The following is a 26,691-nucleotide window of genomic DNA, read 5'->3' on the forward strand; positions in this document are numbered from 1 at the left end:
TTCTGCCCTATGGTGGTCCTCTCACCTCAGCCTCCCGGGTCATGTCATTCTTCTAATAAAAAGGAAGAAAAACTTCAACACCACCATACACTTTACATAAGTGTCCCCTTTCCTCCCTCAACACAGCTATACCTAAAAATTTGTTCAATATCCCTACTCCTTAAATGGAGAGAGTGCAGAAAGGAGTGAACCCAGATTTTTATCTCCTGAATGGAAGATGCAGAAGTGAACCCAGAAATGGGTCCCGATGTTGATGGTCTGTATTACTCAACTGTGTCATCACTCAGGCTTGGTGATATGACCCCACACCAGGGAGTTCCAGCCACCTATGTGTGCCCTGGTAGTGGTAGTGGATGGCCTATAAGTGTGCCAAACATTGCCCACCATCAAATGGGGCCCCAGTGGTCACATAACCCTGGGTAGCAAAAGGTACACGGAACAATAGACGTTGTCATGGGCATTACTGTGAAATACACATAGAAAGCCCACAGGCTTCTGGTCAGCTCACAGATTCTGAGAAGTGTAAGGGTTCACATGGAACAGTGCAGGTCAACATCTGTCAGTGCTGGGGTCATTCCTCAGCACTTGGTCAAAGCAGGGAAGGATCAGGAAGATATTGCGTTGTATTTAGTAACATGACTACCTCAAGCCTTAGAAATGCTCCAATCCATGGCCGGGCACGGTGGCTCATGCCTGTAATCCCAGCACTTTGGGAGGTTGAGGCAGCAGATCACCTGAGGTCAAGAGTTTGAGACCAGCCTGGCCAACATGCTGAAAACCTGTCTCTACTAAAAATACAAAAATTAGCCGGCCATGGTGGCCCATACCTGTTATCCCAGCTATTTGGGAGGCTGAGGCTGGAGAATCGCTTGAACCTGGGAGGTGGAGGTTGCAGTGAGCCAAAATTGAGCCACTGCACTCCAGCCTGGGTGACAGAGTGAGACTCTGTCCCAAAAAAAAAAAAAAAAAAGAAATGTTGCAATCCATAGCAGACAGACAACCGCCAGTGCCACATCAGAACTCAGAGGACAACATTGTTGTTACCCTGGTGAACATCACCCTCATTGGAGACCTCCTGCACCGCTAGGTTAGTGAGGCTCAGCACTCACCATGTACTGATCCTCATGACAGACTGTCCCACTGTCCGGGGCTGGTTGTGAGCATGAGCAGCCACTGACTCAATGGATGCACATACAGTGTAAAGAAACGGAAGACATGGGCTGGGCACGGTGGCTCAAGCCTCTAATCCCAGCACTTTGGGAGGCCGAGGTGGGTGGATTGCCTGAGGTTAGGAGTTTGAGACCAGCCTGGCCAACCTGGTGAAACTCCATCTCAACTGAAAATACAAAAATTAGCTGGGTGTGGTGGTGGGCACCTGTAATCCCAGCTACTAGGAAGGCTGAGGCAGGAGAATCACTTGAACCCAGGAGGCAGAGGTTACAGTGAGCCGAGATTGAGCCATTGCACTCCAGCCTGGGTGACTGAGCGAGATTCCATCTCAAAAAAAAAAAAAAAAAAAGAAAAAAAGGGAAGAGCAGAGGAGAAATATCACAGGGTTAGTACTCAGCCGAAATTGGTGAGGGGGCAGAACAGGAATCAGGTCCCCACTTCTCTGACATGGAGCAGACAGGACACAAGTCAGCAGGGATGGACTTCAGGGTCAGCACAGACACAGGCAGGTCCCATGCCTGATCTTCCTGGGGCTGCGATAGATGAGTTTTTCTTTTTCACCACTTCTGGAAGTCACTTGAGGAATGGTCCTTGAGGAGACACTGTTGGCCAAGGGTTGTCTGGCCCAGAAGTGTGTGTGTGTGGTTTTTTTGTTTTGTTTGATTGTTTGTTTTGAGATGGAGTCTCACTCTGTCACCCTGGCTGGAGTGCAGTCGTGCGATCTCAGCAGTCTGCATCCTCCACCTCCCAGGTTCAAGTGATTCTCCTGCCTCAGCCTGCTGAGTAGCTGGAATTACAGACATGCACCACCACGCCCAGCTAATTTTTGTATTTGTAGTAGAGTCGGGGTTTCTCCATGTTGGCCAAGCTGGTCTCGAACTCCTGACATCAGTTGATCCACCTGCCTCAGCCTCCCAAGGTGCTGGGATCACAGGCGTGAGCCACCGTGCCTGGCTGACATGTGTTTCAGCTGGACAGAGCCCCCTAGCACTGGGCCTGTAGCTGCAGCACTCCCGAATAGCAGGGGAGGTGGGGAGGGACACGAGTGCCAGTGCACCATGAGCTCAGCAGAGGGATGGGGACTGATTCCAGAGTCCAGCTCATCCTTGCAACTCTTCTGTGGAATCCAGCACACATCAGTTTCCACTTATTTTATAGAAGGTTTGGAATCTTCGGTGTCAAACTCTTACCTGTGTTGTGTCTTCCCACAGGGTGGATAGAGGAACCCTGGCTATGGGTGTTTCCTGCCAGGACAGTGACTGTGTCTTCCTCATTAGTCCTTATCCCAGAGCTCAGTCCTGGGGAGAAAATGATAGGCCCCATGGGCGTTGTAACGAACACATCCCTGGGATGAGTTCTAGGTCGCCCCTGGGCTGGGATCTAGTGCAGGTGTGGAAATGTTCCCTTCTCAGCGTGTCCAGCCTGTTGAGCCCTACAGCAATGCTATAGCCTGCCCCAGCTTCTGAATCAGGGTCCCTGGAGATGAAGTTGAGTTCCTGAGGACAGTGAGGTGCCCCTGCCCCTCGGCTCCTGCTGCTCTGATCCTGTCTAGACAGGCTGTGCAGGGCCACGATCTTCCCCTGTGTGCACGTGCGCCCCCTGCTGGAATCCCTCTGGACCTGGATGTTGTCCTCGTTGTCATATCCCCAGCCCCACACAGTGACTGGTCCTTGTGTAGATGCCCAGGAAGTAACCACAAACATATGGTAGGAGCAGAGCTGCAAACTATTTTGCAAGAAAACACCAGGGGAGGGGAGTCATGTCTTCCTCATGTCTGGATCTCCTGTGCCGTCTAGTGTGGTTCTCAGTCATATATGTGCCTCCTCATATTTAAATACATGTAAATATTTACAATTAAAAGTTCAGGACCGGGCGTGGTGGCTCACACCTGTAATTTCAGCACTTTGGAGGCCAGGGTGGGTGGATCACCTGAGGTCAAGAGTTCAAGACCAGTCTGGCCAACATGGTGAAACACCATCTCTACTAAAAATGCAAAAATTAGCTGGGTGTGGTGGCACATTCCTGTAATCCCAACTACTTGGGAGACTGAAGCAGGAGAATCACCTAAACGCGGGAGTTGGAGGTTGCAATGAGCCGATATCATGCCATCGTACTCCAGCCTGGGCAGCAAGAGTGAAACTCCGTCTCAAAAAAAAAAAAAAAAATCAGAACCTCATCACAACAGGCACCGTGCAATGGCCCAGCAGCCTTATGTTCATGCAGCGGAGAGATTTCCATCCCCGCAGAATGCTCTTTCACATCTGCTGTGAGCCTGGCCGAGGGACTGATTGTTGAACTCCTCTAACTCAAAGCGCACACATCAAAGTGGGAAATCTCAGGGCTGCGAGATTGGAGGTGAGACCTGTAATGGGCCAGTGGAAGGAAAAAGTTAAAAGGTGGTTCCTTCAGTTCCTCTTTCTCACTTGAAGGCTGACAGGTGTGAGCAATGCCTTTTTAGAGACCCCTGACTCCACAGAGACCAGGAAGAGTCTGACAACACTGAGGAAAGGGCAGAGTGATCTCGTGCAACCCAATGTGGCCTCACCTGCAGTAGGAGGCTGGGCGAGTTGCTCTCTGGAATAACTCCTACCGGATGTTTTTGTCTGTAATGATTGGCCAATGGACACCATTCATGAGGGCAGCTGCAATGAGGCAGATCTTCAGCTAGAGAATGATACTCTAGGAGGATCTCTGGGAGCAGTTGGGTGACACCTGTTGCTTTGGGACCTAGGAAAAGGACAATGAAGTCAGAACCAAAGGAAATACGTGTAGGAGTCTGACTTGTTCCTTTTGTATTTTAATAAGACAGAGATGAGACAATATGTGTCCATGGGCTTTGTGTGCTGTGTTTGTAACCATTTTTTTTCTTGCTCTGGTGTTTAATGGTTATCTTTGCAGAAGACCAGTTTTTCTTGTCTATGTCACAACAAACATCAAAGCCTTAATTTTTGATTGGTTAACATCTTCTGGGACTTGGGAATGCAAGAGTCTTATTAGGTCTAGGCACTGATTAAGATGCAAGGTATCTGGTGAGACTCCCTCATGCTATTTGAACACAGTTGTTTCCCTGAGATGGTCTCCAAATCTTCAGTCCCACGCTCCATATGCCACATCCAGCAAAGCTCCCTGAGGGGCTAACAGTCTTCAACCACGAGGACACTGACATTAACTGCGTGTCCTTTTAGGTCCCCCTGAGAACCGCCTGAGTTTAAAATTTGTACCACCAAGTGAGGAAGACAATGAGGATGGCCAGGTAAGATCCCCTTTCTTCACCTTCTAAAGAAATGTTGCTTTCCTGATGTGAGAAACAAACTCACCCATCCACACCCAAAGAATGGACTCAGAGGCCTGCAGAACAGCAAAAGTGAGACTTTTCATGATGGTCTTGCAAGATCGGGCGTCTGATGGGCAGACACACCCAGCACAGTTTCAACAAGCAATTTATCCCCTAGTGTGCGGGTCCCTCCCCTTGATCCTCATAGGCTGAGTACTATGGGGTCACAATCTTCCCAGGTGTTCCATATTGATTTTGGTTAGGAGCTTTAGGTATTTTTTATTTAGGGTTGTCTTACTGCATTTTGTTGCAGCCCCCAATGCGTTGCCATCCTAGTCAGCTCAGGGGCTCTTCAAGTATTTGACTTACTACCTAAGTAGCTAGGCATGCTGATAAGAACAGACGAAGTGAGCTATTTTGCAGGCTAGTAAAATTTCAACTTAGACTAAACTTCTTTTTCAAGTGATGGGGACTAAGCGGTGTGGAAGGGGTGCCCAAGAAGCAGGCATTGCCTATCCAACCAGGAGCCCAGCATATCCTATTTCTTCTGTACTTTGCTGACCTAAACAGGTTCAAGGCACTTTGTCTTAAATGTGGACCACTGTACACATTATTTCCTTCACCTGATTTCTTTCCTTCTCAATTAACTTTGATATAAGAATACGATGAGGAACATAAGGTACAACATACACAATTGTCCTTGTTGGGATGGAGTTCAGTGGGAGTGTCTTCCTATCTAATACATGACACACTAGGGTGTTTTTAAATGATAGCATCCATCATCAACTGTAATGCAGAGGCATTTTCCTCCACACCAGTTTTTCTCCTTGGATTAGGCATCGTGCTTTTACCAGTCTAAATCAACCTCAAAGATAAATTCTGTGGGAAAAGCTCTTGTCTTTTTCACAGGTGTACTCTATGCTAGCATGTTTAGTCTTTGACCATTGACTCAACCACTGTTTCACAACTAGTTTTCTGAAGTCATCACGAGACTAACAGATCTGTGTAAGGGGTATAGCAGAATTGATCTGATCCTCATAGTATCTTCTTTTGTCTCATTGCAGATTTTACCATCACGTTTCCAGGGTACGTACCTTGAATTAACTTACTTTCCGAGAAACAAATTTGCTGGTTTATTATATAGAAACTTTAATCTGGGTTCCTGTTAAAAAATAGTGGGGGTCTGGTGAGAGCAAATGATTCTGCAAGTGTATAACTATGAGCAGAGGGGCTGTAGAAATGTGTGTGAACCAGAGGAACAAGCAGGAGATTTCGTGTTAGCCAGTGTGTCTTCACCTGGAGTAGCAGTGAGTGCACCTCTCACTGACTTATCCTGATGCTGGTGGTTCTAAAGAGTGAATCCTGGAGAATCTCAGCAGGGAAGACAATGCCTTTCCAGGCAGGCAAAAAGACTTCAGGTGGGATCTAATAAAACACCATTTCCAGCAACCTTCAGGTTATACCTGCTGCTTGGAAGGCTGAGGGAGGGTGTAGAAAGAGAAAAAGAAAAAGTAAATATAAGCCGAGTTTGTTCTTTTCAGAGTTTAATGTCATCATGGTTAGAAGTACTAGGTTTATGGGCTTTTGAGTATCCTGTGTTTTTGATCACTTCTTCTTTATTATTTAAAGATGATCTTTCTGGGAACACCTGCTCTTTTCTGCCTCTGTAACTGCAAAATGTCAGAGCCTTTGGTTTGGGACACAGTTCTGTCACAGGCAGTCACTTAATCCTGGAGACAGAATTCTTCTGTGGTGTGCCCAGATGCATAGGAGAAATGGATCCTCACCTTATTAACTGTTAGGTTTCATGGCAGCACATTCATTTGTCCTTGCTGTTTACCTCTGGTATCAAGACACCTCCCTGGGCATGGAGGACAGAATGAAAATTCACCCTGGGCTCACTGCAAAACCTCCAGTGTCTTGGAAATGGACGGAGAAGCACAATCTTGAGCACACTATCAGCATTCCATTTCTTCATTTGAATGAGAATATGCAGTTGCACCATCATTTGTGGAAGAGGCTTTCCTTTCCCCATTGTGTATTCTTGGCACCTTTGTTGAAGATCATCTGACTCTGTATGTGTGCATTTATTTCTGGGCTCTCTATTCTACATCTGTGATACTTACAGGTGCCCCCACGCTAGAAGCATGCTGTCTGAATTTCTCTGTTTTTTGTAGATTTCAATCTTATGAATGCATCCTCCAACGCTATTCTTTTTCAACGTTAAAATGGTTATTTGAGGCACATAAAAATTCATTAAAGTCTTAGGATTATCTTTTCCATTTCTTCACACATGGCTGTTACCAGTTTGATAGCAGTTGTTGTGAGTCTGTAGATCATGTGTGTAGTATTGTGTGTTAGTCATGTTTAGTCTTCCTATCCATGAATATGGGATGCCTTTTAACTTATTTGTACCTTTAGTTTTCAGAATCTTTATGTTGACAGCTAATAACTTAGATTTAACATGACTGATATAAATTTGTGATTTATTTTTCATTATTATTATTTTTTTGAGACAGAGTCTCACTCTGTCACCATACCGGGGTACAGTGATGTGATCTCTGCTCACTGCAACGTCTGACCCTGGGTTCAAGTGATTCTCTTGCCTTAGCCTTCCCAGTAGCTGGGATTACAGGTACAAGGCACCATGCCCAGCTAATTTTTTAATTTTTATTAGAGGCATGGTTTTATAATGTTGGCCAGGATGGTCTCAATCTCTTGACCGCCTCGGCCTCCCAAAGTGCTGGCATTATGGGCATGAGCCACCACACCTGGCCAAATTTGTGATTTTTTTATACCAATATTTTGTATGTCTGCATGAATAGGCATCAAATAAAAAAATTTATGTAAGCTAGTTAACCAAAAAATCACCCCTGTACTCATGGACATTTTTTCCTGAATTTGTTCATTTCTATTGGTATACATTTCCTCATTTCAGTAGATCATGTATATTTAAACCTGGAAACTTATCCTTATGGTAGAAAGTGTTCAGAGTCACGTCTCTCAGCTTCACTGGAGTAGGTAGAGGAGGCTGTGTGAGCTTGGCCTGTTTGAATGAAGCCTGATCCTTAGGGAATCTCCTCAGGGAGAGTGACACAGAGCTGATGAAGCCCCTGATCACAGGGTCCCTTAAGGGTGTGTGTACACACCATGGTTCCAGAAGAAGACTTACAAAGAGGAAATCATGACTATTTTTAATTGTAACGTTTTAATATTTAATTTTTAAAATATTCTCTATGAAAAAGAATTTGTGGTTAATATGAAAGAGTAATTTGGGTGAAATTGAGTCCATTTTGCTAATAGGCTTTTAATTAAGTAATAAATCCTTTAAAACAGATGCTAAATGTAATACCACCATAATTGGATCCTAGTGTACTGACACGGTCTTGAACACATTAAGAAAATGCTGTTTGTTTAGAAGAGTTTCAAAATACTTGAGAGGGAGGAAGGCACTCTTCCATTAACTCTTAGCGTGCTTTTTAGTTCCGGTTTGTCTTGAGTCTTTTGTGTTGCTGCATGATGCCTCTAGTACAAGGCCAAGGCCTCCATGTCTCATGTCTTTGCTGCTCCCCTCCTCTGCCATCCCTCTTCCACTCAGGGGAATAGTCCAGAATCAACTCAGTCCATGCTATTTAATCAACCACTTCCATATACCACATCCAGCAAAGCTCCCTGAGTGACTCACAGTCACAAACAACCAGGGTGCTGATCTTTTCTCTGTGTCCTTCCAGATTCTCCTGAGGACAGCCTGAGTTTAGTAAGCCTACCACGAAGTGAAGATTATGACGGTGATGAAGATGATGATGATGATGATGATGATGATGATGATGCTCACGTAAGATGACCTTTCTTTGTCTTCTAAGGAAATGTTAGTTTTCTGATGTGAGAAACAAACTCAACAGTCGAAACCCAAAGAATGGACTCAGGGAATTGAAAAACAGCAAAAGTGAGACTTTCTTTTTCCTTTCCTTGTTTTTCTCTGTCTCTCTCTCTCTTTTCCTTGCTTGCTTGCTTGCTTCTTTTCTTTGTTCTCACTTAGTAAGCGAGGCTGGAGTGCAGTGGGGCAACCTTGGCTCACTGCAATATTCATCTCCTGGCCTCAATCAATTATCCTGCCTCAGCCTCCTGCGTAGCTGGGATTACAGGCATGTGTCCCAATGCCCAGCTAATTTTTGTATTCTTAGTAGAGATGAAGTTTCACCATGTTGGCCAGGATGGTCTCAAACTCCTGACCTCAGGTAATCCGCCCACCTTGGCCTCCTGAAATGCTGGGATTACGGGCGTGAGCCACCAAGCCTGGCTGAAAGTGAGCCGTTTAATGACAGTGTTGCAAGATCTGGTGTGTGATTGGCAGACACACCCAGAACAGTATCAACGCAATTTATTCCCTAGTGTGCAGGTCCCTTCCCTGGTTCCTCATATGCTGAGTAGTATGGGGTCACCATCTTCCTGGGTGTCGCCTATTGATTGTTGGGGAAGGGCTTTAGGTATTTTTCTAGGGTTGTCTTACTGCATTTTGTTGCAGCCCACAATGCATTGCCATCCTAGTCAGCCCGGGGGCTCTTCAAGTATTTGACGTATGACCTAAGTAGCTGGGTAGGCTGATAAGAACAGACAAAGTGAGCTATTTTGCAGGGCAGTAAACTTTCTTCTTAGACTCAACTTCTTTGGTTCAAGTGAGGGCAACGAAGTGGGGAGGAGAGGGGGCCCAACAAGCAGGCATTGCCTATCCAAGCAGGAGCCCAGCATATCCTACTTCTTCTGTTTTTTGCTGACCTAGACCGTTTCAAGACACTTTGTGTTAAAAATGGAGCACGGTATACATTATTTCCTTCACCTGATTTCTTTCCTTCTCAATTAACTTTGATATAAAAATATAACAAGGCACATTATATACAACATACACAATTGTCTTTGTGAGGATGTAGTTCAGTGGGAGTTTCTTTTCATCTAATACATGACACACTAGGATGTTTTTAAATGACAGCATCCATCATCAACTGTAATGCAGAGGCATTTTCCTCCACACCAGTTTTTCTCCTTGGATTAGGCATTGTGCATTTACCAATCTAAGTCAACCTCAAAGATAAATTCTGTGGGAAAAGCTCTTGTCTTTTCCACAGGTGTCCTCTATGCTAGAATGTTTGGTCTTTGACCCTTGATTCAGCCACTGTTTCACAACTAGTTTTCTGAAGTGATCAAGAGACTAACAGATCTGTGTAAGGGGTGCAGCACAATTGATCTGATCCTCACAGCATCTTCTTTTGTCTCGTTACAGATTTCACCATCACGTTTCCAGGGTATGTACCTTGAACTAACTCACTTTCTGAGAAACGAACTTGCTGGCTTTAATATACAGAAACTTTAATCTGGGTTCCTGTTAAAAATATTGGGGGTGTGGTGAGAGCAAATGATTCTGCAAGTGTATAGCTATGAGCAGAGGGGCTGTAGAAATGTGTGTGAACCAGAGGACCAACCAGGAGATTTTGTGTGAGCCAGTGTGTCTTCACCTGGAGTAGGAGAAGTAAGTGCACCTTTCACTGACTTATCCTGGTGTTGGTGGTTCTAAAGAGTGGATTCTGGAGAATCTCAGCAGGAAAGAGTATGCCTTTCCAGGTAGGCAACAAGACTTCAGGTGGGATCTAATAAAACAGCATTTCCAGCAACGTTCAGGCTATACCTGCTGCTTGGGAGGCTGAGGGAGGGTGTAGAAAAAGTAAATATAAGCCGAGTTTGTTCTTTTCAGAGTTTAATGTCATCATGGTGAGAAGTACTATGTTTATGGACTATTGAGTATCCTGTTTTCGATCACCTCTTCTTTATTATTTAAAGATGATCTTTCTGAGAACACCTGCTCTTTTCTGCCTCTGCCACTGCAAAATATCAGAGCCTTTGGTGTGGGACACAGTTCTGTCACAGGCAGTCACTTAATCCTGGAGACAGAATTCCTCTGCGGTGTGCCCAGAAGCATAGGAGAAATGGATCCTCACCTTATGAACTGTTAGGTTTCATGGCAGCACATTCGTCTGTCCTTGCTGTTTACCTCTGGTATCAAGACATCTCCCTGGGCGTGGAGGACAGAATGAAAAATTCACTCTGGGCTCACTGCAGAAGCTCCCGTGTCTTGGAAATGGAGGGAGAAGCACAACCTTGAGCACAGTGTCAGCATTCCATGTTCTTCATGTGAATGAGAATATGCAGTTTTACCATCATTTGTGGAAGAGGCTTTCCTTTCCCCATTGTGTATTCTTGGCACCTTTGTTGAAGATCAGCTGACTCTGTATGTGTGCATTTAATTCTGAGCTCTCTGTTCTATACCTGTGATAATTATGGGTGCCCCCACGCTAGAAGCATGCTGTCTGAATTTCTCTGTTTTTTGTAGATTTCAATCTCATGAATGTGTGTCCTCCAACAGTATTCTTTTTCAACGTTATCATGGTCATTTGAGGCACATAAAAATCAATTGCAGTCTTAGGATTATCTTTTCCATTTCTGCACAGATGGCTGTTACAAGTTTGATAGTAGTTGTTGTGAGTCTGTAGATCATTTGTGTAGTAGTGTGTGTTGGTCATGTTTAGTTTTCCTATCCATGAGTACGGGATGCCTTTCAACTTATTTGTACCTTCTTTACTTCCTAGAATCTTTATGTTGACAGCTCATAAGGTAGATTTAACATGACTAATAAAAATTTGTGAATTTTTTTTTTTGGATGGAGTCTTACTCTGTCATTAGACAGTGGTGCAGTACCGTGCTCTCTGCTCACTGCAACCTCTGCCTTCCGGGTTCAAGTGATTCTCCTGTCTTAGCCTCCCAAGTAACTGGGAATGCAGGCGCATGGCATTACCCCTAGCTAATTTTTTTGTGGTGCAGACATCGTTTTACCTTGTTGGCCAGAATGATCTCAATCTCTTGACTTTGTGATCTGCCTGCCTCAGCCTCCCAAAGTGCTGGGATTACAGGCATGAACCACTGTGCCCGGCCATATATGTGATTCTTTTTTTAAGAATGTATGTCTGAGTAAATAGGCATTAAATAAAATTTTTTTGTAAGCTAGTTAACCAAAAAATCACCCTGTATTCATGGACATTTTTTCGTGAATTGGTTAATTTCTATTGGTATACATTTTCTCATTTCAGTAGATCATGTATATTTGAACCTGGAAACTTATCCTCATGGCAGAAAGTGTTCAGAGTCACGTCTCTCAGCTTCACTGGTGTAGTTAGAGCAGGCTCTGTGGGCTTGGCCTGCTTCAATGAAGCCTGCTCTTTAGGGAATCTCCTCAGGGAGAGTGACACAGGAGCTGCTGAAGCCCCTCATCACAGGGTCCTAACAGGTTTTGCGCACACACCCTGGATTCAGAAGAAGACTTAGAAATAGGAAATCATGACTATTTTTAATTGTAGCATTTTAATATTTAATTTTTAAAATGATCTTTATGAAAATGTGTGATTAATAATTTGGGTAAAATGGAATCCATTTTACCATTAAAATAGGCTTTTAATTAAGTAATAAATCCTTTAAAAGAGATACTAAATGTAATACGACCATTATTGGATCCTAGTGTACTGAGATGGTCTTGATTATGTTAAGAAAATGCTGTTTGTTTAGAAGAGTTGAAAATATTTGAGAGGGAGGAAGGCACTCTTCCATTGACCCTTAATGTGCATTTTAGTTCCATTTTGGGTTCACTCTTTTGTGTTGCTGCATGATGCCTCTAGTACAAGGCTAAGGTGTCCATGTCTGGTGTCTTTGTTGCTCCCCTCTTCTGCCATCCCTCTTCCACTCAGGGGAATAGCCCAGCATCAACTCAGTCCATGCTTCTTAATCAACCACCTCCATACACCACATCCAGCAAAGCTCCCTGAGTGACTCACAGTCACAAACAACCAGGGCACTGATCTTTCCTGTGTGTGCTTCCAGCTTCTGTTGAGGACAGCCTGAGTTTAGTATGCCTACCACGAAGTGAAGATGATGACTGTGATGATGATGATGATGATGATGATGTTCAGGTAAGACCACCTTTCTTTGTCTTCTAAGGATATGTTGATTTTCTGATGTGAGAAACAAACTCACCAGTCCAAACTGAAAGAATGGACTCAGGGAGCTGAAACAGCAAAAGTGAGATTTTCTTTCCTTATTTTTCTTTCTTTTTTTTTTCTTTTTTTTGAGACAGATTCTCGCTCAGTTAGCCAGGCTGGAGTGCAGTGGTGCCATGTCGGCACAGTGCAACCTTCATCTCCTGGCCTCAATCAATTCTCCTGCTTCAGCCTCCCGAGTAGCTGGGATTACAGGCATGTGTCTCCATGTCCAGCTAATTTTTATATTCTTTGTAGAGATGGGGTTTTACCATGTTGGCCAGGCTGATCTTAAACTCCTGACCTTTGGTAATCCGCCCACCTCAGCCTCCAGAAGTACTGGGATTACAAGGGTGAACCACTGCACCTGGCCAAAAGTGAGACTTTTAATGACAGTATTGCAAGATCTGGTGTCTGATGGGCAGACACACCCAGCACTTTATCCCCTAGTGTGCAGGTCCCGCCCCTGGTTCCTCATACGCTGAGTACTATGGGGTCACAATCTTCCTGGGTGTTGCCTACTGATTTTTGGGGAGAGGCTTTAGGCATTTTTCTAGGGTTGTCACTGCATTTTTTTGTAGCCCACAATGCATTGCCATCCTACTCAGCTCAGGGGCTCAAGTATTTCATTTATGACCTAAGTAGCTGGGCAGCCTGATTAGAACAGACAAAGTGAGCAGTTTGTAGGCTAGTAAACTTTCATCTTCGACTCATCTTCTTTGGTTGAAGTGAGCGCAACTCAGTGGGGAGGAGGGGCGACCAAGAAGCAGGCATTGCCCATCTGAGCAGGAGCCTAGTATTTCTTCTGTACTTTGCTGACCTAAACCGGTTCAAGGCACTTTCTCTTAAAAATGGACCACTGTATACGTTTTTAAAATTTCTTTCCCTCTCAATTGATTTTGATATAAAAATATGACATGACACACTATGTACAACATACACAACTCTCTCTGTGAGGATGGAGTTCAGTGGAGTTTCTTTTCATCTAATACATGACACATTAAGATGTTTTTAAATGACAGCATCCATCATCAACTGCAATGCAGAGGCATTTTCCTCCACACCAGTTTTCCTCCTTGGATTAGGCATTGTGCATTTACCAACCTAAACCTCAAAGATAAATTATGTGGGAAAAGCTCTTGTCTTTTCCACTGGTGTCCTCTCTGCTAGAATGTTTGGCTAGCAGAGCCAACATTGACTCAACATTGACTCAACAATGACTCAACATTGACTCAACCCTTGACTCAACCACTGTTTCACAACTAGTTTTGTGAAGTGATCAAGAGACTAACAGATCTGTGTAAGGGGTGCAGCAGAATTGATCTGATCCTTACAGTATCTTCTCTTGTCTCATTGCAGATTTTACCATCACCTATCCAGGGTAGGTACCTTGAACTAACTCATTTTCTGAGAAATAAACTTGCTGGCTTTAATATATAGAAACCTTAATCTGGGTTCTTGTTAAAAAGTATTAGGGGGTGTGGTGAGAGCAAATGATTTCCCAAGTGTATCACTATGAGCAGAGGGGCTGTAGAAATGTGTGTGAACCCAGAGGACCAACCAGGAGATTTTGTGTGAGCCAGTGTGTCTTCACCTGGTGTAGGAGAAGTGAGTGCACCTCTCACTGACTTATCCTGATACTGGTGGTTCTAAAGAGTGGATTCTGGAGAATCTCAGCAGGGAAGAGGAAGCCTTTCCAGGTAGGCAATGAGACTTCAGGTGGGATCTAATAAAACAGCATTTCCAGCAACCTTCACCTTTTACCTGCTGCTTGGGAGGCTGAGGGAGGGTGTAGAAAGAGAAAAAGGAAAAGTAAATATAAGCCGATTTTGTTCTTTTCAGAGTTTAATGTCTTCATGGTGAGAAGTACTGTGTTTTTAAGTAACCTGTGTTTTCGCTCACCTCTTCTTTATTATTTAAAGATGACTTTTCTGAGAACACCTGCTCTTTTCTGCCTGTGCCACTGCAAAATGTCAGAGCCTTTGGTTTGGGATGCAGTTCTGACACAGGCAGTTACTTAATCCTGGAGACAGAATTCTTCCGCAATGTGCCCAGATGCATAGGAAAAATGGATCCTCACCTTATGAACTGTTAGGTTTTATGGCAGCACAGTCATTTCTGTGTCCTTGCTGTTTACCTCTGGTATCAAGAGCTCTTCCTGGGCATGGAGGACAGAATGAAAATTCACTCTGGGCTCACTGCAAAAGCTCCAGTGTCTTGGAATTAGGAGAAGCACAACCTTGAGCACACTATCAGCATTCCATTTCTTCATTTGAATGAGAATATGCAGTTTTAGCAGCATTTGTGGAAGAGGCTTTCCTTTCCCCATTGTGTATTCTTGGCACCTTTGTTGAAGATCAGCTGACTCTGTATGTGTGCATTTAATTCTGGGCTTTCGATTCTATATCTGTGATACTTATGGGTGCCCCCACGCTAGAAGCATGCTGTCTGAATTTCTCTGTTTTTTGTAGATGTCAATCTCATGAATGTGTGTCCTCCAACACTATTCTTTTGCAACGTTGCTATGGTTATTTGAGGCACACAGAAGTTCATTAAAGTCTTAGGATTAACTTTTCCATTTTTGCACAGAGGGCTGTTGCCAGTTTGATAGCAGTTGTTGTGAGTCTATAGATCATGTGTGTAGTAGTGTGTGTTAGTCATGTTTGGTCTTCCTATCCATGAATATGGGATGCCTTTCAACTTATTTGCACCTTCTTTAGTTTCTAGAATCTTTATGTTGACAGCTCATAAGGTAGATTTAACATGAGTAATAAAAATTAGTGATTTTCTTTTTTTGGACGGAGTCTTACTCTGTCATTAGACAGGGTTGCAGTAATGTGATCTCCGTTCATTGCAACCTCCGCGTTGTTTGTTCAACTGATTCTCCTGCCTTAGCCTCCCGAGTAGCTGGGACTACAGGCGCGTGGCATCACCCCCAGCTAATTTTTTTTATTTTTAATAAAGACATGGTTTTTACCGTGTTGGCCAGAATGATCTCGATGTCTTGACCTTGTGATCTGACCCCCTCAGCCTCCCAAAGTGCTGGAATAACAGGCATGAGCCACCATGCCCAGGCAAATTTGTGATTTTTTTATAGCAATATTTTGTTTATCTGACTGAATAGGGATCAAATAAAAATTTTTTGTAAGCTAGTTAAGCAAAAAATCACCCCTGTACTCATGGAAATTTTTTCCTGTTCATTTTTATTGTTATACATTTCCTCATTTCAGTAGATAATGTATATTTGAACCTGGAAACTTATCCTCATGGCAGAAAGTGTTCAGAGTCACGTCTCTCAGCTTCACTGGTGTAGGTAGAGGAGGCTCTGTGAGCTTGGCCTGTTTGAATGAAGCCTGATCTTTAGGGAATCTCCTCAGGGAGAGTGACACAGAGCTACTGAAGCCCCTGATCACAGGAGCCCAGTAGGTTTTGTGCACACACCCTGGTTCCAGAAGAAGACTTATAAAGAGGAAATCATGACTATTTTTAATTGTAGTATTTTAATATTTAATTTTTAAAATGATTTCTGTGAAAAAAAAGTGTGCTTTGTAGAATAATTTGGGTAAAATTGAGTGCATTTCATTGATAAAATAGGCTTTTAATCAAATAACAATTTTTTTAAACAGATGCTAAATGAAGTACTATCATAATTGGATCCCAGTGTACTGACACGGTGTTGAATATGTTAAGAAAATGCTGTTTGTTTAGACGACTTTTAAAACATTGGAGAGAGAGGAAGGCACTCTTCCATTAACCCTTACTGTGCATTTTAGCTCCATTTTGGGTTGAATGTTTTGTGTTGCTGCATGACGCCTCTAGTACAAGGCCAAGATCTCCATGTCTCATCTTTACTGCTCCCCTTTTCTGCCAGCCCTCTTCCACTCAGGGGAATAGCCCAGCATCCACTCAGTTTAGGCTTGTTAATCAACCGCCTCCATACAGCACATCCAGCAAAGCTCCCTGAGTGACTCACAGTCTCAAACAACCAGGGCACTGATCTTTCCTCTGTGTCCTTCCAGCTTGGCCGGAGGACCGCCTGTTTTTAAGATGCTCACCACGATACAAAGATGAAGATGATGATGATGATGTTCATGCCCATGTAAGACACCCCTTTTCTTGTCTTCTATAGCAATGTTGCTGTCCTGATTCCTTTACTTCTCAATTAATTTTGATATGAAAATCTGACAATGCACATTATGTACACTGTACACTGTTCTCTTTGTGGGGCTGGAATTCCGTAGGAGTGTCTTCCCAACTTATATGTGGTCCACTAGGGTGCTTTTAAATGACAGCATCCATTATCAACTGGAATACTGAGGCATTTTCCACAACAACAGTTTTCCTCCTTGAATTAAGCATCGTGCATTTGCATATAAAATTAAAGGTAAATTCTACAAATAGAGGTCTTGTTTTTCTATAGCTATCCTCTGTGCTAGTCTTTGGGGACTTTGACCTATGGCTCAATCACTATACTGCCTTCTGGTTTTTTATCGTTGTCCAGAAAATAACAGATCTGTGTGAAGCACACAGCAGAATCTGATTTTCATAATGTTTTCTTTTATATAATTGCAGATAACAGCTCGGATAGAAAGTGGTATGTACCCTGAAATAACTCACTTCCTGAGGGAAAAACTTGCTAGCTTCAGTGTATAGAAACCTGATTCTGGGTTCCTGCTGGGAAAGAGGCTTGGGGTTCTCATGAAAGTGATTCTGCCAGTATAGAACTCTGGCCTGAGAAGCTGTAGGAAGGTTTGTCGACCCAGAAGAAAGATTAGGGGATCATGTATGAAGCAGCATGGAGTGGGAGACTAGCTCATCACTCAGCTTCAGCTAAAGTAGGAGGAGTGGGTGAGTCACTCTCTCTAATGACTTATCTTGGTGTTTTTGTTTCTAAAGACTTGACGCTGGAGAGTCTAAGTGATGAGGAGATTCATCCAGGTAGGGAACTACGTGCCGGCAAAAACCCAATGGGAAAAGGTTCCCAGGAGCCTCCAGGTTATCCCTGCTGCTTGTGAGGAGGGGCTGAAGGAGGGGGTATGAAATCAGAAAGAAAATGGAAATATGTGTGAGGTCTGGCTTGTTGTTTTCAGAGTTTCTTGGCATCATGGTAAGAACTGTCTCTATGGGCTGTGATGGTGCTGCGTTCATGAGAGATTATCTTTGCAGTGCACCTGCTCTTTTCTGCCCTGTGGAACATCATAGCCTTTGGTTTGGATTAGTCAACACTCCTTGGGAATGGGCACAAGGGGTATAGGCTTAAGCACTGGGTGTCATCTGTGATGAAGGGAAACTGGGGGATGCAACTCTCTCACAGGCATTTCCTGGAACCTAGAGAAACAGTTCTTCTGCTCTGTGCCAAGGGGAAATTGAGAATCACCCTCTGAACTTTCAGGACTTGTTAGTGCACATTCATGTTTCTGTCCTCACTGTGCGCTCCTGGTTTAAAGGGATCTCCCGGAGTGGATGGTGGAGTGAATATTCACTCTGGGCTCACTGGTAAAACTCCAGTCTCCTTTGAGGGGAGGAGAAAAGTTTGACCTTGAGCACTTTTCCAGCCTCCACTGCCCAACCCAGTCACAGATTCTGAGATGTGGCTTCTTTCTCCCAGTTCTCTAATTTTTTGGGAAGCCAAAAGTTCCTTCCCACAAAAGACAGTATCACACTATTTCCTGTCTTCAAAAATTTGGCTTTCGTTTTGTTCTCTAAGTTGTATTCATCACTTAAGTTCTAGACTTTTTTTTTTTTTTTGAGATGGAGTCTCGCTCTGTCACCCAGGCTGGAGTGCAGTGGTGCGATCTCGGCTCACTGCAAGCTCTGCCTCCCGGGTTCATGCCATTCTCCTGCCTCAGCCTCCTGAGTAACTGGGACTACAGGTGCCCACCACCACACTTGGCTAATTTTTTGTATTTTGGGTAGAGAGAGGGTTTCACCGTGTTGACCAGGCTGGTCACAAACTCCTGACCTCAGGCGATCTGCCCACCTCAGCCTCACAAAGTACTCGGATTATAGGCATGAGCACTGTGCCTGGCCAGGGTTATTTTTAATGTAATTGTGGCTATCTCAAGTAATGGTGCTTTGAGTATTTTTGTCAGTGGTTTTGGAATAACACCAGCACTCACTTCTGTGGAGTAGACTGTTAGAAGGGGGCATATCTTTCATTGTTATAAATAATGCCAAACTTTTTCCAAAATGATGACACCAATTCATGCTCCTGTAACAGCATATGTGAGTAGCCGTTTCTCCAAATCCTCACGGACTCTTAGTTTTATCTCTTTCTAAAAATTCCATCACTGTGGTTAGTCTTTCATTTGTATAACATATTACTTAAAATGTTCACCAAAAAGAAATATTGTTTTACTGTAATGACGCAGCGCAGTAGGTTTGTTTACACCCGCCTCACCACAGACACGTAAGTAATGCACTGCGCCGACCTTCCAACAGGTACGACTTTACTGGGGAAAAGGAAATTTTCAGCTTTGTTATAATCTTACGGGACCACTGTCATACATGTGTTCTGTCATTGACCAAAATGTCATTCTGCTACATATGGCTGTAGTTAATAAGCAGGTGCAAGGTGGGCGGATCACGAGGTCAGGAAATCGAGACCATCCTGGCTCACACAGTGAAACCCCGTCTCTACTAAAAATACAAAACATTAGCTGGGTGTGGTGGCGGGCGCCTGTAGTCCTAGCTACTTGGGAGGCTGAGGCAGGAGAATGGTGTGAACCTGGGAGGCGGAATTTGCAGTGAGCCAAGATCATGCCCACTGCACTCTAACCTGGGCGATAGAGCGAGATTCCATCTCAAAAAAAAAAAAAAAAAGAATGAAAATAAGAACAGCTATAAATTGGGTATGTGGGCACTTCTGTATGTTGCCTCCTTGAAGTGTCACAATCACTTTGAGACGGAATTAGTTTTGTTTTAGTCATTATACAGATGAAGAATGTGGGTCTCAGTTAAGTAAATTACTGAGGAGACACACCAAGAGCTGGATCTCTTTAACGCCAAAGGTTAACCTATAAACTAACGTGCTACACCGCCTGTACTGGCAAAATAGAATTAACATAAAATGAAATTTGCTTCCACAGCTGGGCATGTGAGCTCAGTGAGGCTGGTGTTACCCATTGCTCCATGGGTCAGAAATTGGTCTTGCTGAAGCTTGCAAGGAGAAGCTCTTGGCTCAGGGAGTGAAAAGTTACTGACAGGTTATATGAGTGCAGTTGAAGGATTATGCGTCCATAGAGCATGTGGTGGAATGAGAACAGAGAGAATCAAAGAGAATCACCCAGAGCAAGACTCTATCTCAAAAAAAAAAAAATTGCCCATCTAATAGGTTAAAAATTAGATAGAGTCAGCCACACTGGGTCTTACTGTGTAAAAAAAAAAAAAAGTGCTTTTAGACAGTGACAGGAAAGAAGAAAAAAATTAAAATAGTTGATGTGTTCTATGTGGGACTGTGGAATAAACTGCTTTTAAATAGAGTTTTGTATGAAGTTCTTTAGGCAATAAGTAAAAATGGAAGGGAAACCTAACAGCAGAGAGCAGCCCAGGACCACAGTTGCCTGTGGATGCAGAGACTGTGGTGGAGCCTGGAATGCACCAAAGACCACGAGTCCCCGCGGGCAGTCAGTTCAGTGACAGCATTGCTAATTATCTGATCAGCAGGCACCCCAGTAGCACATGGAGAGATCAGGGAGGCCTGAAATGAGTCCGGGCCATGGAAGGTCTCCAGTGAGGGGATCTTGGAAGATGTGAAAAACATCCTGGAAGGGGAGGTAGCCCTGCAGCTCAGCGGTCCAGTTTCCTTCACTGGTCTTACTTGGTATGGCATAGAGGTGCTCACACAGCAGCCCCCAGTATCCTCCCACTTCCCTAAAGGCTTAAACACACCACGATGTGTATCAGTTTCTTAAAGAGCACAATAGCACATTACTGAACAACCAAAATTGCAAAGAAGTGGCCTCATTTCCTGGAAATGTTTCAGGGAGGGGGAGGTGGTGAGGCTCCACTGGGGAAAGCCTCATGACCAAAGAAAGATGAGGCCTGAGGACTGGTGGTTGGGCTCAGCCACATGGAGACCACGTCATGCCCTACAACAGCCATCTGGTGGTGTGGTGCTGGGGAGGGAAGAGGGCCAGGGCCACAGAGCCTGTGCAGGGATTCAGAACCAGAGGGCTCCTCAGAACGGGCATAGGAGATGGTTCGTAAGGACCTGTCCCACTCCAGTGAGGGCATGAGGGGCAGGGAGGGAGGAAAGCAGCCCCACATAGGAGGATGCCCAGGGAGGGGAAGCAGGTCTTGGGAGAGCTAGGTTTCAGTCCAAGCAAGAAAGGAAAGAATGTTCCAGGGAGGGCCTCCAGAGGGCTTGGAAAAAAGGTTTCAGCAGATGAGGTCAGAAAAGGAGTATTCAGGGCCTTGAGGGGGAAGTGAGCTGAGCTTCTTGCAGCCCCTGATGCAAACAGGGATGAAGGACATAATGAGATTAGTCCTGAATCTGAGGCAGAGAGCGGTGAGGAGGCCGTGAGTTTGGGGAAGGGAGGGAAGGGCCTGGCTGGGAGAAGGCAGGGTTCTGGGCCCTCTACAGTCCTGCCAGGGAAGGTCAGAGCCCAGACAGGCCCAGGGCTCCCTCCTGACACCTGCACAAACAGGTGTACCCCTGGTCAGGGGGTGCTCTGTAGACTGCTGTGGAGTGAGGGAGCAGCTTCTCCTGGGCACAGGACCCCAGGCACCTGCAGGATGCAGGGCTCGAGGGGCCGTAAACTGGCTTCCTGGGTACCCACAATGTACAAGGCACTTATTTTCAGTATGATGCCCCCGGCACTGCCAAAATCATACCCATTTATGATAGGCACAATTACTCACCCCACTTTAGAGCTAGGAAAACTGAGGCACTGAGCAGTTAATCAACTTGGCCCAGGCTGCATAGATAAACAGTCAGTGTAGAGCTGGGGTCTCAACACAGCAGCCTCCCTCCATAGTGTGGGCTCATAGCCACTGGCTGTCCCACTGCCCTTGTCCAGCCTTGGCTGTCTGGGGTGGCAGTTTGTGCCTCTGGGCTACAGTTGAATGACCAGTTGCCTCTTCCAGGCTGGCTCCCATACCTCTCCTGGCAGCAGCTTCTTAAATCCCAGAAACTGATAATAGTGTGGTAAATAGGCCTTGGAGAATGGAGGCAAGGGTGTGGTGCTCAGGACTTCTAGGTCCCAACATAGGCTGTGTTCCTGGCCCTCCCCTTGTAACAGAGGCACCTCTGTCCCTGGCTGATGAGTTCCCGCATCTCTAATTTTTCCTCAGCCTGGACTGCAGAGGCGGGAGCCCAGGAGATGCTGGCATGGAGGCTGCTTAGTGGGATGATGTCATAGTGCACAAAGCTGGGAGTCTGCTGTCACTGAAAAGGGATTGTCTCTTCTTCATCCAGGGTGAAGCCCTTCTGTGGAGCTGACCAGGGTGCTGACCCAAAGGGCAGGCCAGCGCGTGCTGCAGGACGCCCAGCTTTGCCCTGGAGGTCTCAATCCTCTCTACATTCTGAGGAAAACTCTTAGCCCCAGCAGAGAGCAAAAGTCCAAGGCCGCCTCCCACCCACCCCCAGCACTGGGTTTGGCCTGTACCATCCAGGACCCAGTGCTTCTGGGCCTGGCATTTCTCCTTTGGCAAGAGAGTGAGAAGAGACGTGACTGTGCTCCACGAGCAGAAAGTGCCATTCCAACTTGAAATAAAGAGACTGAGCGCATTTATTCAGGTGCAGAGGTGGCTGATGAGGTCTGACCCAATGAGGGGCTCAGGGTTTCCACTCAATGACATCGATGGCAATCTGGGTCACCTTCTATAAGGCCTCGCCCTCATAAGCCTTGCTGTCAGAGTCCTCTTCCAGGACACGGAAGGTGTGCACATGGGCCTGCAGGACCTTGCAGCCCTCAGGGGCCTCTGGCAGCATGGTGAGGGCCTTGGTGGCTTTCAGGCACACCCTGCCCATGCATGAGTGTAGCAGCTTCAGGAGCAGGCTGATGGCTTGTGCGTCCAGGGCCACCTACTTCTCAGCAGGCCACCAACATGGAATTTCTAACAGCTTGTGGGGGCCTCTTCTCACCCCCTCTCACCCTAGCCCTCTTTTGACCCTGGTGCCTGCAGAGTCTCAAAGGGAGGTGCCACCCTGTCCCACTGCTGCAGGGATTCCCTGATTCATTCATGCAGCGAGATGCTGAGGCAAGAGCTGGGTTTCCCCACCTCAGCAGTCTTTTGGGCCAGGTAATTCTCAACTTGGGGCCAAAGCTCCCCTGCTGTGACCTTTGGGTCTGGAGCAGCAAACAGAGCAAAGCCTTGTCCTCAGGAGCTCCCCTTGGAGATGACACAGAAAGTGATGGCAAGGATGGTGGTCACAGTGGACACAGGAGGATGCAGGGAGGCTGCAGTTTCAGAGAGAGAGTTCTCTCCTGGAAAGCCACTCTCCTGATCCCATGGAAAGGGACCTTTGTGCAAACCTAAGAAGGATGGGGCTGGGATGGGGCCTGGGAACATGCATTTCCACAGACCACCCAGGGTCTGGTTCAGGGGCCACACTTGGAGAAATACTCACCCGGGCCTCTAATGAGACTCTCAGAAGAAAGAGAAGCCCGGACTTAGGGAAGGCAAGAGGCGCCCCCGGCCCCCCGCCAGCAAGGGGACATGGCCACCGCCAAGGCAGGGACTCTGGGGGTCAGTGACTGGCCCATCCTCCCAATGAGAGGCCCAGTGTGGGAACACTCCCCAACCACTGCAAGCTCTGAGTCTTTGTGCTCCCCCAGTTTTGAGGCCAGGATGTAGACTGTGATCCTATGTGACCTGGGGTGAGAGACAATGTTCCTCCATTTCCTCACCTGTGAAGGCAGACATCGGCTCCCTGGAGGGTTGTCTAAATGTGAGGTTTGGAGACAATGCCTGGCATGCAGGAGCCACTCAGTGACCGCTGGGTGTCAGGATCGTCACCAGTGCTTCTCCTGTTCTCGCCTTCCTCATGGGGTAGAGGTGCCAGACCCTCCCCTGCATCCTCCTGCAGGCAGGGGACAGCGGGTCCAGGACAGGCTCCCGGAGCTGCTCCTCTCTCTACAGCTTCCACATCAGTGAGTGGATCAGACCCTTGCTGATGACATCGTGGGTCCCTGCACGACTGGAAAGGGCACTGAGGGTGGACCGGCCACACCCGCTCCCATGCTGCTTGGCCTGCAGGGCGCAGGAAGGATTTTGCAGAGCAACTTGGTGGGTTTGACAGGAGAACTTGTAAGTTCCCCGTCACCCCACGAAGCTGCCTGGCCAGGGGCCTGAGAAGCCAGCAGGAGGCTGTAGGTGACAGCCATGTCAGGGGCTGAGTGAGAGGGCAGGCGCAGAGGACCCAGGGAGGGCCAGCCTTTGGTCGCTGGCATCTCAGGGGGCATCTGCCATAGCAGGGCACAGTGGCCTGAGAGGCAGCAGCCAGCCCTGGGAGATCCCGCACCTCACTGCTATGGGGCCCAGGCACACCAGGAGACCCTCTGCTCTTCCCTACCACTGCCCCAGAGTAGGGGAGCCAAGAAAGCCCCCGCTTCCCACCCCAAATATTTCAAAGGAGTTGGAGACTCACGCCTGGTCAGAGCAGCCCTTGAGAAGAGCTTGGGTTTGACTCTGAGATGGAAGACCTAGAGTGGAGGCCAGTGTCTCACACCAAAAAGAGCTGCGCCCCAACTGACGCCAACGGGAAGCCATAGGCTCTGGCCAAGGGGTCTTGAAGGGACCTGGGGCTCTATGGGAAGGGGGCATCACATGGCACAGCTGGGGTGCAGGTACTGGGAGAAGTACAATGAGGCAAGGCTCCCCTATAAACAGGCCCCACCTGGCTCCTCCCAGCTGGAGCTGGAAACCTGGGAGGGAAGTTGTCGGTCCAGCCCCAAAAGCCTGTGGGGCAGGTAAGGGGTGAGAGATTTTATGGAATGTAGAGGCCTCTGGAGGAGACAAGCCAGAGGGGTGAGGAGGAACATCAACCCCTAGAGGGGCCTGGGCAGACACTAGTTTTCACTAAAGAGTTAGCTGTTTTGTCCATCATGAACTTATTTGAATTAAATTTTCTTTTTTTTTTTTTTTTTTGAGGTGGGGTCTCACTCTGTCACCCAGGTGGGAGTGCAGTGGCGTGAACTCAGCTCACTGTAACCTCCGCCTCCCAGGTTCAAGCAGTTCTCCTAATTAGCCCGTGCCCGGCCTAATTTTTATTTTTAAATATCATATTAAAATATTATTTACCTTGATTCCTGAGATTTCTGGCCCCTCTTAAATTTGGCACCAAGGCCAGCATCTCACTGGCCTCCCCCCAGTCCTCTGGATAGGGCAGGAATGGAGGCAGGGGCAGGAATGGAGGTGAGGGCAGGATGTCCACAGAGGATGGCGGCCGCTGTCCCCACAGGGCACCCAGGCTCCTCCTTTCTCCCTTTCTCTTCCCCTCCTCCTCCCACTATGTATGTGCCACTTCCACACCCTTTCCCCCACTGGGCAGGGGCCACCTCCCTGAGCACCAGGTGATGGGCTCCAGCTGATGTTGTGGGGGCCTTCCCTGGGGTCTCTGGGTCACTATACCTCAGCCAGGGTCACCTCCTAGGACTGACCCCTAGGAAAGCCAAGACCACACGGTGCTGGTGCCTCTGAGGGAAAGGCCCTGGGGAGGGCCTGTTGGGGGGACATGGTGCAGCCCCTCTCCTTGTGTGACCCTAGTCCTTGCCCTCTGTGTGTGGTGAGAGGTCCCCAGACAAAGCACTGAGCATCTGGGTTCATTTACAACCTTCTGGGTCACAATGGCCTGTTCATCACTGGTGAACTTTATACCCCAGGTGATAGTCATTTCAGGGACAGAACCTCCATCTCGGTGGCCTCATAGGCAGGTCCTGCTGTGATCCCCATTGTACAAATAGGGATAGAAGCCAGAGAGGTGAGGCGACCCGCCCAACTCACTCAGTTCATATCGCAGAGCTGGCAGAGTTCATGAGTACCTTGGACAATTGCACCAAATGCAATGGACTGGTACAACTAGATCACGATGTCATTTCACAGAAATAAAGGGAAGGCCATGTACTTTATTCCAAATATCAACTCTGAGAGGAACCAGGTAATAAAGATAGTGTCAGCTTAGCAGCTCTAGTGATTGAGAAAGTCATAGGGCTTTAGCTAGTCCAACTCCAGCTCTTCCCTGTCCCTGTCCCCTGAGCTGATGGAGCTGACGTGTGCACCTCTGCAGCCTCAGTTTCCCCTTCTGCAAAGTGAGGTTTCTGATTGGTGAGGGCCTTGCAGCCTGATGCCCACCCCTGCAGTGGCCGTGGTGAGGGCTTCCACGAGGAAAGCTGACCCTGTGCAACACCAGCAGTCCAGCAGTCCCTCTGTCAGGGGAGGGTTAAAACTACTGGGTGCCAGGCTGGGACCGGCGTCTCAGTGTCCTGCCCGGACTTCTAGGCAAGGAGTCCCCATCAGGGTTAGGCTTTGTGCCAGGGCTGAGGTCCTGGAGGAACCAGACTTACCCCAACTCAAGCCCACAAAAGGAGGGTGTCGTGTGAGGTGATGGCCATATGCAGTGTGATGCTTGCAGGACAGAGACTGGGACAGGGAAAGCCCGAGGGGTCTCCACAGAGGATGAGTGACAGGTGCAGGGGACACCTGGCAGGGGACTCCCAGGCATAGAGCCTCTAGAAGCTCCAGGTGGCCCACAGGGCTGGAGCAAGTGAGTCCTGGGGCCAAGGTGGTCTGAGAGCAGGCTAGACAGGTGCCAGGCCCAGACCCAGAGAACTCATTCCTGGAGGACAGACTCATCTGGGGAGTCCTGGAGGCTGTTTGCAGGGAATTGACGAGACCAGAGTTGGATGGGTGGGCAGGGGTGTGAATCCAGAACTAGAGACACCCCATGGAGGGTGTTGTGGTGACCCAGGCAGTTTGACTGATATGAGGACAGATTCAGGAGAAGGGGGAACAGGAGAGGGAGGAACAAGGACAGCCCTGGGCTTTTTTGATGAACAGTTAAGAGAACACTGTGATCATGTCAGCACATCCTGTGTTTTAAACAAAATGCCCAAGGGAAGTGGTGGTCTGCAAAGCATACCCAGAAGGCAGCAAGGGCTTGGCTTGGTCTCCCCCAAGGCCATCCACTCATCGTCTTGCTCATAAAGGCTTACTAGGGGCCAGGCTGGG

The 26,691-nt window shown here is 46.8% G+C and overlaps 1 protein-coding gene across 10 annotated transcripts in view; it reads left to right on the forward strand.

The window, feature by feature from the left end:
• Nucleotides 1-22,253, forward strand: part of LOC115931907 (aspartate-rich protein 1-like) — a 34,298-nt gene extending 12,045 nt beyond the window's left edge. For 6 of the 10 annotated variants that reach the window (XR_010133170.1, XR_010133171.1, XR_010133172.1 and 3 more), the window contains 11 exons: nucleotides 4,356-4,423; nucleotides 5,509-5,530; nucleotides 8,176-8,279; nucleotides 9,723-9,744; nucleotides 12,365-12,453; nucleotides 13,879-13,900; nucleotides 16,539-16,618; nucleotides 17,092-17,113; nucleotides 17,416-17,457; nucleotides 20,182-20,341; nucleotides 21,938-22,253. Coding sequence is in view for 2 of the 10 variants with exons in the window: in XM_031005318.3 (XP_030861178.2) it covers nucleotides 4,356-4,423; nucleotides 5,509-5,530; nucleotides 8,176-8,279; nucleotides 9,723-9,744; nucleotides 12,365-12,453; nucleotides 13,879-13,900; nucleotides 16,539-16,618; nucleotides 17,092-17,113; nucleotides 17,416-17,457; nucleotides 21,938-21,942 (476 nt within the window). In the remaining 8 variants the exon portion in view is untranslated. The other 4 variants (XM_031005318.3, XR_008675190.2, XR_008675189.2 and 1 more) reach the window with 4 other exon arrangements.
• The last annotated feature ends 4,438 nt before the right edge of the window (nucleotides 22,254-26,691 follow it).

Source organism: Gorilla gorilla, chromosome 23 (genome assembly GCF_029281585.2).
Source record: "Gorilla gorilla gorilla isolate KB3781 chromosome 23, NHGRI_mGorGor1-v2.1_pri, whole genome shotgun sequence".
Taxonomy (NCBI): Eukaryota; Metazoa; Chordata; class Mammalia; order Primates; family Hominidae; genus Gorilla; species Gorilla gorilla.